Source organism: Suncus etruscus, chromosome 18 (assembly GCF_024139225.1).
Source record: "Suncus etruscus isolate mSunEtr1 chromosome 18, mSunEtr1.pri.cur, whole genome shotgun sequence".
Lineage (NCBI taxonomy): Eukaryota > Metazoa > Chordata > Mammalia > Eulipotyphla > Soricidae > Suncus > Suncus etruscus.
Window position 1 is genome coordinate 24,130,142 of NC_064865.1, and position 13,573 is coordinate 24,143,714.

The 13,573-nt window shown below is 38.3% G+C and overlaps 1 protein-coding gene across 1 annotated transcript in view; it reads left to right on the forward strand.

The window, feature by feature from the left end:
* Window positions 1-13,573, forward strand: part of SYNE1 (spectrin repeat containing nuclear envelope protein 1) — a 578,994-nt gene that overhangs the window by 198,402 nt on the left and 367,019 nt on the right. The window contains exons 35-39 of the mRNA XM_049765309.1: window positions 696-923; window positions 1,503-1,601; window positions 3,852-4,039; window positions 4,514-4,637; window positions 12,533-12,699. Coding sequence (XP_049621266.1) covers window positions 696-923; window positions 1,503-1,601; window positions 3,852-4,039; window positions 4,514-4,637; window positions 12,533-12,699 — 806 coding nt within the window. The remainder of the gene's footprint in view (window positions 1-695; window positions 924-1,502; window positions 1,602-3,851; window positions 4,040-4,513; window positions 4,638-12,532; window positions 12,700-13,573) is intronic.

The following is a 13,573-nucleotide window of genomic DNA, read 5'->3' on the forward strand; positions in this document are numbered from 1 at the left end:
TCTTATACTTACTGAGTCTGAGTCTCTGAGAATGAGGAACTATCATCTAAACCTCAATCTAATCTCTATTTGGAAATTACTAGCATAAAGAATAAATGTTATATTTAAAAATAATGAAGTTAGAAAGGAGAATCAAAAAAAATTTATAACCAAAACCCAACTACAAACAAGTTTGTAATCATAGTGCTTAAATAAAGATATCTAAGCACTTGGAAAAAAAAACTTGTTGGGTCAATTGTGACTAACTCAATTTGAGAAAAAAACTAAATGAATGTCAATATTGGCATTACTAGGAGCTTGGAACTCCCTGCTTGCTCGGAGCAGTTGGTTAAAAAGCTTGATGCAGAGGGGAAGTGGGATTCTCTGTACATTCAAAGCACTAGAAGATTCCATGGACATCTTCCTGTTCACTTTTGTGTACATAGGAGAAGCTCCTTCCCGTGCCTCTATGCAGCAATCACAGTAACCCTAAATTTACACTTTTCAGCACGTGGGCATTTCTAAATTCTATCTTCCCCAGAGTGAAATCAGGAACAGATGGTATTTCCTCATAACTGTTCTCTAACCATCCATGGATATTGATATAGTCACTAAGGAAATCCTTCTGATTGTCTCTCTCAGTAGATCAAGTTATCACTTCAGGAGGGTCAACCTTGCTCAGCCTGTTTTGTCGTTTTTCTTGTTTTAAATATTAGGTCTTAATTCAGGAAGTAGAAAGTAAGATCTGCAACATTACAGGACTAGAGGAAGAAGCTCAATCTTTTGCCCAGTTTATTACAACTGGAGAATCTGCTCGAATTAAAGCCAAGTTGACCCAAATAAGAAGGTACTGGGAAGAGCTCAGAGAACATGCCATGGGTCTAAAAGAAGAGATTCTGGGTCATTTATCTCAACAGCAGAAGTTTGAAGAGAATCTTCACAAGGTAAAAATTAGTCCTTGCAAGCAAGAGCAATGTCAATACCCCACCCTTGTATTAATAAATAAATGTAGTAGTTCAAATAAAAGTAGAATAAGAAAAGATACACTTTTTCAGTCTTAACCACTTGCCCAGTATGATTGAATTTTTTATTTATGGTTTATCTTTTTGGGAAACAATGCTAACATTATTATACTACTTTGATAATTATTAAGACTTATATTTCATTTAAATAATGAGAACTATTGCTTTTGATGATATGCCATCAATAAATAGACTTTTGGGGGGTTGGGCAAACCCAGCAATGCTCAGGGATTACTCATAGTTCTACACTCAGGAATGACTCCTGGCTAAGATGCTGGCATTGAACTCAGGTTATCAGTATATACAGCAAGTGCATTACCCACACTATACTATATCTCTAGCAGTATATTTTCAAATATAAATATATACATATATGTCTCTATATAAATACCATCCAGTCAAAATGTATTCTTTTCAAAATGGGCATGTTATTTCCCCCAATTACATTTCTATCTTTGTATACTTTCCTATCATGATTTAAATATATCATTAATGTTTTAGATCCTACAGTCTGTGTCTGAATTTGAAGAAAAACTTGCCAATCCAATTAAAATGTGTTCTTCAGCTACAGAAACATATAAAGTTCTTCAAGAACATATGGTAAGTGCTTGCTTCCACATTTCTATTTGTCAGCTCAGAAATTTAGTAATTCCTAACTTGACAAAAAAAAACATAGTAAATATTTTTATAAACATTGAAACAATTTTTAAGTTACTTAAGAACTTCTGTGGATCAAACATATTCACTTCTATTATATTAGAAGTATGCAAATAAGTTTTTGTTAAAATGCATAATAGAGGGGCCAGAGTAAAAACACAGTGGTAATTGCACATGGCCCTCTAAGTGCAGAGCCAGGAGTAACCTCTGAGCACCTCTGGGTATGGCCCAAAAATGAATATATATATATATATAATAAGTAGTCACTTAAAATTTTTCTTTTAATTAGAGTAAATAGCATTGTTATAATAAACCTTGGCCCCTCTTACTAGCATGACAAAATTTCAATATGCAGATTCAGGACTATATGTGTATAACAAATTTTACACCATAACTCACCACACTCCAATGTTCTGATTATGACCTTACTGGGCTTTTAGCCTCAGAGCATTTTTATTCTGGTCTCTCAACTTGAAATTACTGTAAGATGCTCATAAAGTGATGAAACAGATTCCTCTGGCAGAATTTAGGACAAGGAGCAAAAGTAGCATCCTATACAGAAAAATACTAAAACTAATCATGTTTTTTTTTGTTTTTTGTTTGTTTGTTTTGGTTTTGGGGCCACACCCAGTGCTGCTCAGGGGTTAGTCCTGGCTATGTGCTCAGAAATCGATCCTGGCTTGGGGGAGCATATGGGATGCAGGGGTTCGAACCGCGGTCTGTCCTAGGTCAACTGTGTGCAAGTTGTCATATATATGCAGACAAGTTCACACATGCTGATAAAAATAAATACAGAGAAAGGGGCTGCAGATTTATAAAAATAGACATTTACCAAAGACACATTAGGAAAAGATAATAAGACCATGATTAATATCTATTTAAAACATTTGATTAAAAATATTTGGTGTCACAAAGGTCATCTTAAACTTGATGGAATTAGTTTGATATATATCAGTTAATAATTGAATACCTCCCAGTTCTGTTATTTTCTTTTGTTTGTTTGGTTTGGGCCACATCCAGCAACTCTCAGGGGTTACTCCTGTCTCTGAGCTCATAAATTACTCCTTTCAGGACTGGAGGACTATATAGAATGATGGGGGGTCAAATGCAATTGGTTGCATGCAAGACATAACTCTACCTGCTATGCTATTGCTCCAGCCACCAATATCTATTATTTCTAATATATTTTAATATATTTCTAATATATTTTGGGGAGGTTGTTGTTTTGTTTTCTTTTGGGACCTCCCTTGGTATCACTCAAGGGTTACTCCTGGCTCTGTGCTCAGAAATTACTCCAGGCAGGCTTGGTGGACCATATGGGACATTGGGTTAGAACCCAGGTCAGGCGTGTCCAAGGCAAATGCCCTACTCATTGTACTATCGCTCCAGCCCCTAATCTATTTTCTTATGCAAGTAGTTTTTGCCTATCTTTATTTTCTGATATGCTAAGAGGGCTATCAAGAGCCTAAAGTTTGGATCCTTTGGAGGGTGAAATGAATGGAGTATCTGTGATGGACACAGTATGGTATGTGGACATTTCCACATACCAAAGCTAACTTCTTATTTGATCACGTCTTGAAAGCAGCTATATCAGGAGTTGGGGCCACACACAGCAATTCTCAGCAAACTGGATCATTCCATTGAGGACCAAGGAGATGCTACTCCTCAAGGACCACCAAGGTCAACCCAGCAATGCCTGGGGGCCTCCAGAACTGTGCCCAGTGAGGCTCAGAGGAGTCTCATGCTACTGAAGAAAACTCAGGGACAGCTATAACCCTTATACTATCTCCCTGCAACACCCCCCCCCTTAACAGGAGATTACAGCATGTTATAGAAATAGTGCTTGAAAATTAGCAGTAGGTTTTTTTTTAATACTTACACACTGGAATCAAATAAAGAAAAATCTTCCCAAATACTCACAATTTTTAAGAGAAGAATAAAACGATCCTGAGAGTCAGCTACCCATTCTGATTTCAGGATAGACACTTCATGCTCATGGTGATTTTTGCAGCCATTTTCTCCTCATTCTCACCAGGCTTGCTTCAAGTCATGGGCAAAGGCATGTTTGGGTACAACTGCCATTTATTTTTATTGGCTAGGAAGTGTGGAGGGAGGACAATAATGGATCTCAGAAGAAAATGGAGGTCTTGCTTCTGACGTACTGTGTTTTCACTGTGCCCTTCTTCTCTCCAGGAAATCTGTCAGGCTCTGGAATCCCTGGCCAGTGCAGTAGCTGCTGTCTCTGCCAGTGCCCGCAAGGTCCCTAAAAGAGATTCCTCATTGCAGGAGGCTGAGGAGCTGCAGCAGAGATACCAGCGGATACTAAGTCAGGCTAAGGAGAGGCAAATGGTGCTGGAGAAGCTGCTAGCCCACTGGCAGAGGTGAGCATTCTTCTAACCAGGCAGTGCTCAGGGTCTCAAGAGTTACTCTGAAATAGGGCATTCTAGCTGCCTGTGTATGGGCACATACACATATGTGGGTTCTGTGAAAATGAAAAGTGCTTTTAGTACCTTCCCAATAGAGAATAAAACAACCAGAATTATATTATTGTTTCTTTCTTTTTGTTTGTTCATTTGTTTCTGGGATTCACACTGGCTATTCTTAGGGCTTACCCCTGGTTCTGTAGTCAGGGATCTTTTCTGGTGGGGTTGGAGAACAGCTAGGGTACCAGACATGGAACCCTACAACCTTGGATGGTTATATCCAAGGTAGATGCCTTACTTATTGTATTATCTTTTCAACCCTTACAGTGTATTATTTTAAATAGTTGGTATTGAGCCCTCCAACTTTAGAAAGGAATAATGTGCTACTCTGCCTTTTGCAATGAATTTTATTTCTTACTCTGCTTTCTTTAGGCTAGAGAAAGAACTGTCAGATTTTCTGACCTGGCTTGAGAGGTGTGAAGCCATAGCCAGTTCCCCAGAGATGGACATTTCCGCAGACAGAGCCAAAGTGGAGAGTGAACTTCAGTTAACACAGGCAAGTTCAAGGAAGTGTAAGGGAGCGTGTGGTTGCATATTTTAGAAAAAGTTCTATGCCCTCCAGCAATTGAACTTCCTATCTCCACTTCCTTGACTTTCAAGGTTTCCCACATTCCTGGTTCTCCTGCCTTTATTGATTATAAACATTTTCCTGAAAGTACTCTGTAGAAAACTCTAGGCACTATTTTCTATCCTGAGGATAAGAGATAATTCCTCATCTCCTAGAGGAAATGCCTCAGTCCTTCATTCTCAATGATGCAAAGATCCTTGGACACATAGAGACACAAGCTCACAAGCTGCTGAAGGGTTTCACACCCTGACACTCCTCTTCCAGGCTCTGTGCCAACCATTCTGCCTCCTCCCTGATACCAGAACATTCCTTGTGTGTCCCTGTCCTTGTGACTAGTCTCTTGTTTCTTCTTTGTCCTATTAAGCAAATGTGCCATCTCTGCTTTGAGATCTTCCCTTCATCCCGGGGCCCAGTTCTCATTATGATGCCATCAGCAAGACTGTCTGTACCACAAATGTGGCCTCACTAGGAAAAGGCAAAAAGATATTTCATAAACTCACATGTCAGTCTGTCCCCTATTTAACGGAAGTTTGTGTATCTATCTATGAATGTTTCTATTTTTACCTCCAAGTAGGTAGAAGTTACAATATTTTTGTTTTGTTTTGTTTTGCACTCTGACAATGCTCAGGATATACTCCTGGCTCTTCACTCAGAAATAATTACCAGCCATATCCAGGGGGTCATATGAGAGGACAGTGAATAAACTTTTGTTGGCTGCATGTAAGATATGTGCCTTACCACCTGCACTATCTCTCCCTTGAAGCTACAATTTTTATGTATCACTCTTAGTACTTAATTAAGTCATTCTTTGTTGCAAAACAACTTGTTCTGATACATGAAATAAAAATAGGAAGAGTGACCAAGACTCCAAGTTTCATCTTTAAGTGGGTGGAAAGCCTTCTTTCTGGCTCTGGAATCATATCTTTTCTTGTCCACAGCACCCTATTTGTTTTGGAAAAGTTTTCCTTTGATTCTTTTTGTCTACATAGTTTATTTATTCTGAAAGAAATTCTATAGAATTTCCACTTCCCTAACTTAACCTAATTCTGATTCTAGGAAACACATTTTCTAGCATTTTCTAAGTTGTTTTCAGATAAGTGAGTTAACTTCTAAAACAAGTAATAAAAATTCTTTGACCTGGATGGAACGCTGAAGCCTGGCACATCTCTCTGGACTGTCAGTCTTCTGTGCGGCATCTGCAGGCCTGATTTCCTGTGTGTGTGGCTTCATCTGCAGACAGCTAGCCTTCCCTGGATGTGTTTCTCTGCCCAGAAAGGGAGGAGCCAGTTGAACTCTGATCAAGAGCTGAAGCCTGGCACATCTCTCTGGACTGTTTGTCTTCTGTGCAGCATCTGTGGGTCTGATTTCCTGTGTGTGGCTTCATCTGCAGATGGCTAGCCTTCCCTGGAGGTGAGTTTTTCTGCCCAGAAAGGGAGGAGAAGGAGGAGCGCAAAAGCTACATGGCTGCGCACATCATTTATCCAATTAATATAACCACAACACATAGAAAAACCCACAATACAAGTGTGACAATGGGGAAACAATGCAGGACAGCACCAGACATAGAGAATGAAGATGGCAACTCTGATGACCTGAACATGGCCAACCAACTATTCAGTCTCTCAGATAAGGAGTTTAGAGTCGCAATATGGAAGATGTTCACAGAATTCAAAGAAAGTATAAGAATCAATAAGAATAAATAAGAATCAAGAGAATATGAAGACAGAAATCACAAAACTCCAAAGTGAAATAACAGGTCAAATAACAGGCCTGAAAAACTCAGTAAACGAATTGAATGGCAAAATGGATAAGCTCTCCAATATGGCCCCACCCCCCATTCTAACCAGATAACTTGATCTTACCTGCAAGACCCCGCTCATTTCTGGGAGGAGTCTTGGAAAGTTTAGATAAAGCTTTGACCATGGAGGATTAAGGCTTTTTGGCCTTTTGGTCATTTACCTGGATGGAGAGCTATGACTGAGGGAGAAGCAAGAATGAAGGGCTGAATGCATCAATGGTTAGCAGCCACATCTGTTGGCCAGGGCAATAAAGATGTTATCTCTCTGGAAGCCTGCCTGTGAGTGAGTTCAATACCCATCACTTTTTTGGACCCACAACAGCTGGTTGATGGGGGATGAAGCCAGGTGGCCAGGGCCTAAGAAAAAAGGCCTCCATCCACCATCCACGGCCATCCTAAGGGCTGATTGGCAAAACTCCAACAGGATAACAGAAGCTGAGAATAGAATTGGTGCTGTGGAAGATGAGATAAATAACAACTCCATACAGCGGGAGAGAATGGGAAAAAAACTTAAAGCAAATGAACAGACAATGGAAAAATTAGTCAAAGAATGGGAACAGATGAAAATAGAAGTCTATGATAAGCTCAACAGAAAAAACTTAAGAATCATTGGAGTCCCAGAGATCCAGGAAGAAAATTTTCAGGAAGAATCAACACTCAAGAACATTACTAAAGAGAAACTACCAGAGCTAAAGAATACATGCGATAAAATTCTGCATGCTCGAAGAGTCTTGTGTCAAACAAATGACGATGGGGCTGGATGGCGATGGATGGAGAGATTCTTCTCTCTGCCACCCCAGGCCACGTGGCTCTGCAACCCCATCTAGCCGGCGAGTTCCAGGCCCAGGGAATCGGCGTAATCACTCACTCACACGCAGGCGTCAGGAAGCAACAACTTTATTCATGCCCTATCCACCACATGTGTGTGGCCTACTCATAACCTTTCAAGCATTCAGCCATTCTTGGCTAGCCCTGCGTCTTAACTCACTTCAGCCATCTTCAGGGCCAAAGGGAACGGCCAAAAGGGCCGAATTCCCTCGGTCCCAGCCTTATCTAACTTTTCCAAGACCCCTCCCAGGAATGGGAGGGTCTTGCAGGTAAGGTTACACCTAATATTCAGTTCCCAAGACCCCTCCCAGAAATGGGTGGGTCTCAGGTACACCACAGAAGAGTACCAACTAATTAAGACCCCAGAAAAAACATCCCAAGACACATTCTAGTCACAACGATGAATCCCATAGAGACAGAATTTTGAAAGCAGCAAGATCAAAAAGGGAAATTACATTCAAGGGAAGATTTACCGCAGACCTGTCAACAGAAACACTCAAGGCCAGAAGGCAGTGATGACACATAGTGACAAAACTCAATGAAATAAATGCTTTGCCTAGAATACTGCACCCAGAAAAACTCATTTACAGATTTGAAGAAAGAATACATGGCTTTACAGACAAACAACAGCTCAGAAACTTTACAGACTCAAAACCAGTCTTAAAAGAAAAACTGAAAGACCTACTTTAAGACAATACTGACCAACAGCACACAAAACTTCGATAGAAAGATGGCACTAAATCCCAGGACAATTCTTTCTCTCAATATCAATAGACTAAATGCACTAGTTAAGAGACACAGGGTGACTAAATGGATCAAAAAACTCAATCCAACCTTCTGCTGCCTACAAGAAACGCATCTGAATAGTCAGAACAAACATAGACTCAAAATAAAAGGCTGGAGGAAAATTATCCAAAAAACAACACCCATAAAAAAGCTGGAGTGGCCATACTAATATCAGATGATGCGAAATTTATACTCAGGAAAGTTATAAGGGACAAAGATGAACATTTTGTATTGATCAAGGGATATGTACAGCTGGAAGAAATCACCCTCCTAAACAAATATGCACCAAATGAGGGGCCAGCAAAATATTTAATACAATTGTTAACAAATCTGAAAAATAATATCAATAGCACAATAATTGTGGGAGACCTGAACGCAGGATTGTCAACACTTGATAGGTCAATCAGACTGAAACCCAACAAGAATATACTAGAACTGAAAAGAGAAATGGAAGAAAAAGGCCTAGTAGATATATATAGGACACTCCACCCCCAAAAGCTGGATACACATTCCTCTCTAATGTACATGGGACATTCTCCAGGATAGACTAAATGCTAGCACATAAAACATACCTCCATAATATCAAGAGGATAGAAATTTTGCAGGCTAACTTTGCTGACCACAAGGCCCTGAAATTATATGTGAATTACAAAGGGACACAAAAGAAAACCTTTAATACCTGGAAGTTAAACAGCCTAATACTGAATAACCAGTGGGTCCGAGATGAATTCAAAGAGAAAATCAAAACCTTCCTGGAAACAAAAGACAATAGAGACAAAAACTATCAGAACTTATGGGACACAGCAAAAGCAGTACTGAGAGGAAAATTTATAGCTTTGAAAGCACACATCAGGAAAGAAGAAGAAGCATACCTGAATAGCTTAATGACACAGCTCATTAATTAGAAAGTGCTCAACAAAAGGAACCAAAAATAAGGAGACAGAAGGAAGTAACAAAGCTGAGAGCAGAAATCAATGAAGTGGAAACACAAAAAACAATTTGAAAAATCAACAAAAGCAGAAGTTGGTTCTTTGAAAAAATAAACAAGATTGAAAAACCACTGACAAAAGTAACAAGAAAGGGAGAGAGAGAGAGAGAGAGAGAGAGAGAGAGAGAGAGAGAACATTGATAACTCATATTAGGAATTAAAAAGGAGAGATCACTACTGATATGGCAGAGATTCAAAGGGTAATCCGAAACTACTTTGAGTAACTCTATGCCACTAACAATGAGAACCTGGAAGAAATGGATAAATTCTTGGACTCTTATAATCTTCCACGGTTGAAGGAAGAGGATGTAGCATATCTAAACACCACTATCACTATTGAAGAAATTAAGACAGTAATCAAATGTCTGCCAAAAAACAAAACCCCAGACCCAGATGGACTCACAACTGAATTCTTTCAAACCTTTCAAGAAGAACTACTACCAATCCTGGCAAGACTCTTTTATGAAATTGAAAAAACAGGAACACTTCCAAATAGCTTTTATGAAGCCAATATCACCTTGATACATAAACCAGACAGAGATGCTACAGAAAAAGAAAATTACAAACCAATATTGCTGATGAACACAGATGGAAAGATCCTCAACAAAATTATGGCAAATAAGATTCAATGCCTCATTAAATATTATTGTCAACAACATGTAAACCACTATGATCAAAATAAAAATTATATTTAAAAAAAAAAGGAAGATCATCCACTATGATCAAGTAGGTTTCATCCCAGGAATGCAAGGCTGGTTTAACATTCATAAATCTATCAACATAATACACAACATCAACAACAAGAAAAATAAAAACCACATGATCATATCAATAGATGCAGAGAAAGCATTTGAAAAGGTCCAACACCCATTCTTGATCAAAACTCTCAGCAAGATGGGAATGAAAGGAACTTTTCTCAATAGTTAAGGCCATCTACCACAAGCCAGTGGCAAATATTATCCTCAAAGGGGAAAGACTAAAAGCCTTCCCTCTAAATTCCGGCACAAGACAAGGCTGTCCTCTTTCACCACTCCTATTCAACATAGCACTGGAAGTACTCACTTTAGCGATTAGGCAAGAAAAAGATATCAAGGGAATCCAGATAGGAAAGAAAGAAGTTAAGCTCTCACTGTTTGCAGATGACATGATACTCTACTTAGAAAACACTAAAGACTCTACCAAAAAGCTTCTAGAAACAATAGACTCATATAGCAAGGTGGCAGGCTATAAAATTAACACACAAAAATCAATGGCCTTTCTATGCACCAATAGTAATAAGAAAAAAATGGACATTAAGAAAACAACCCCATTTACAATAGAGCCACACAAACTCAAATAACTTGGAATCAACTTGACTAAAAATGCAAAGGACCTGTACAAAGAAAACTAGAAAATTCTGCTCCAAGAAATAAGAGAGGATACATGGAAATGGAAGCACATAACCTGCTCATGGATTGGCAGGATTAATATCATTAAAATGGCAATACTCCTCAAAGCATTTTACAGATTTAATGCGATCCCTCTAAAGATACCCATGACATTCTTCAAAGAAGTGGATCAGGCACTTTTGAAATTCATTTGGAACAATAAACTCCCTAGAATAGCTAAAGCAATCATTGGGAAAAAGAATATAGGAGAAATTACTTTCCCCAACTTTAAACTTTACTACAAAGCAATAGTTATCAAAAGAGCATGGTATTGGAATAAGACAGGCTTAATATTATTAGACTTACAATCACCTAATTTTTGATAAAGGAGCAAGAAATTTTAAATGGAGCAAAGAAAGCCTCTTCAACAAGTGGTATTGTCACAACTGGCTAGCCACTTGCAAAAAAGTGTACTTAGACCCCCAGTTAACATCATGTACGAAGATAAAATCCAAATGTATGAAAAACCTCGATATCAGACCCAAAACCATAAAATATATAGAACAACATGTAGGCAAAACACTCCAGGACATTGAGACTACAGGCATCTTTAAGAAGGAAACTGCACTCTCCAACCAAGTGAAAGCAGAGATTAATGTTAAGATGGGAATATATAAAGCTGAGAAGCTTCTGCACCTCAAAGGAAATAGCGCCCAGGATACAAGAGCCCCCCCACTGAGTGGGAGAAACTATTCACCCAATACCCATCAGATAAGGGGCTAATCTCCAAAATATACAAGACACTGACAGAACTTTACAAGAAAAAAACATCTAACCCCATCAAAAAATGGGTAGAAGTAAAGGACAGACACTTTGACAAAGAAGAAATACAAATGGCCAAAAGACACATGAAAATATGCTCCACATCACTAATCATCAGGGAGATGCAAATCAAAACAACTATGAGGTACCACCTCACACCACAGAGATTGGCACACATCACAAAGAGTGAGAACAAGCAGTGTTGGCGGGGATGTGGAGAGAAAGAAACTCTTATCCACTGGTGGTGGGAAAACTATCTAGTTCAACCTTTATGGAAAGCAATATGGAAATTCTTCCAAAAACTGGAAATTGAGCTCCCATACAACCCAGCTATACCACTCCTAGGAATATACCCTAGGAACACAAAAATACAGTACAAAAATCCCTTCCTCACACTTATATTTATTGCAGCACTACTTACCATAGCAAGACTCTGGAAACAATCAAGATACCCTTCAACAGATGAATGGCTAAAGAAACTGTGGTACATATACACAATGGAATATTATGCAGCTGTAAGGAGAGATGAAGTCATGAAATTTACCTATACGTGGATGTACGTGGAATCTATTATGATGAGTGAAATAAGTCAGAGATAGAGAGAGAAACACAGAATGGTCTCACTCATCTATTGGTTTTACAAAAAAAAATGAAAGACATTCTTGCAATAAAAATTTCGGACACAAAAGAGAGAAGGGATGGAAGTTACAGCTCACCTCATGAAGCTCACTACAAAGAGTGATGAGTTTAGTTAGAGAAATAACTACATCTTGAACTATCCTAATAATGAGAATGTATGACGGAAATAGAAAGCCTGTCTAGAGTACAGGCAGGGGTTTGATGGGGAGGAGGGAGATTTGGGACATTGGTGATGGGAATGTTGCACTGGTGATTGGTGGTGTTCTTTACATGACTGAAACCCAAACACAATCATGTATATATTCAAGTTGTTTAAATAAAATATATATATAAATTAAAAAAGAAATAATGTGTACAACTAGAGAGAAATTGAAAGTAAATTGATAGCTGTTTTTTTTTATAAAATAATATGATCTTTGTTAAGAATTAAAAAAATTATTTGACGTAATTCCATTGACCTTCAGTTTCTAAAAGTGCAAAACCCTGAATGATATGCAGTTCCCTGGTGTCAAGTGTCTGCACCATTCTCCTGTCAGTCATATTAGGATTATCCATAGATCTATATTATTTTCTTTTCTCTCTTATTTTTTGGCAGGCACTGCAAAATGAAGTTGTATCCCAGGCATCATCATACAGCAATCTTTTGCAACTGAAGGAAACACTCTTCTCTATGGCCACTAAAGATGATATCAAGATGATGAAACTACATTTGGAGCAGTTAGATGAGCGATGGAGAGATTTGCCACAAATCATTAGCAAAAGGTTGACTTTAAATTTATTTTCGTTAATTATGATCATTAAAGAAAAAGCTTCTAACCTAAGCAAGCACAATTTTGTTTACCTTTACTTAACACAGGTACTTGGGAGCTATTATTAAAAGAAAAGAATAATACTTTTTTTTTCAGGGGTGTTTATTGAGACATTGTGAGTTTTAGAGTTGTTCATTTTAGTGTTGATTCAGGAATACAGTGTTTCAATACCCATCTCCTCTCTCCACCAATCTCCCCAGAATTCCTACCACCAACCCACCCAGACTACATAATATTAGCTACAAAATAATTTAAATGAATAGCAAAAAAGAATTATCAGAAAATAAATCAATAGTCAATTTATAATAATTGCTATCTATTCTTAATCATCCAGAATCTAGTGGAGGACTCCCATACACACACACACACACACACACACACACACACACACACACACACACACACACACACGTTTGTTCTGTTCTTTAAAAAAGTTCCAAAGACAATGGAGACTAGGGCTAGGAGGACCAGATCATGGTGTGAGGGAGTACAATTAGGGAAGAAAAGGGACCATAAAAAAAAGTTCTTTGTGTTAAAATTTCTTACAAAACTGTTTTCAAGGCTGTTATGGATTCACAAAGCTGTTGACTGTCCAGGAGACTCTATAGGCCTTCAAATCTGAATCTTAATCTAGTTTAGCTGGATAGAGTATTTTTGGTGAGGTGTCCATTTTACTGAGTTTTTAAACAATATTCTTCCACATTTTTCTGACTTTTAGGTTCTCATTTTATATATCTGATGTGCATCTTATAGGCTTTCTTTGTATGTGAGTTCCTTTATTTGCTCTTGCTGCTTTCATTATTCCATTTCTCTATATCTTTGAACTT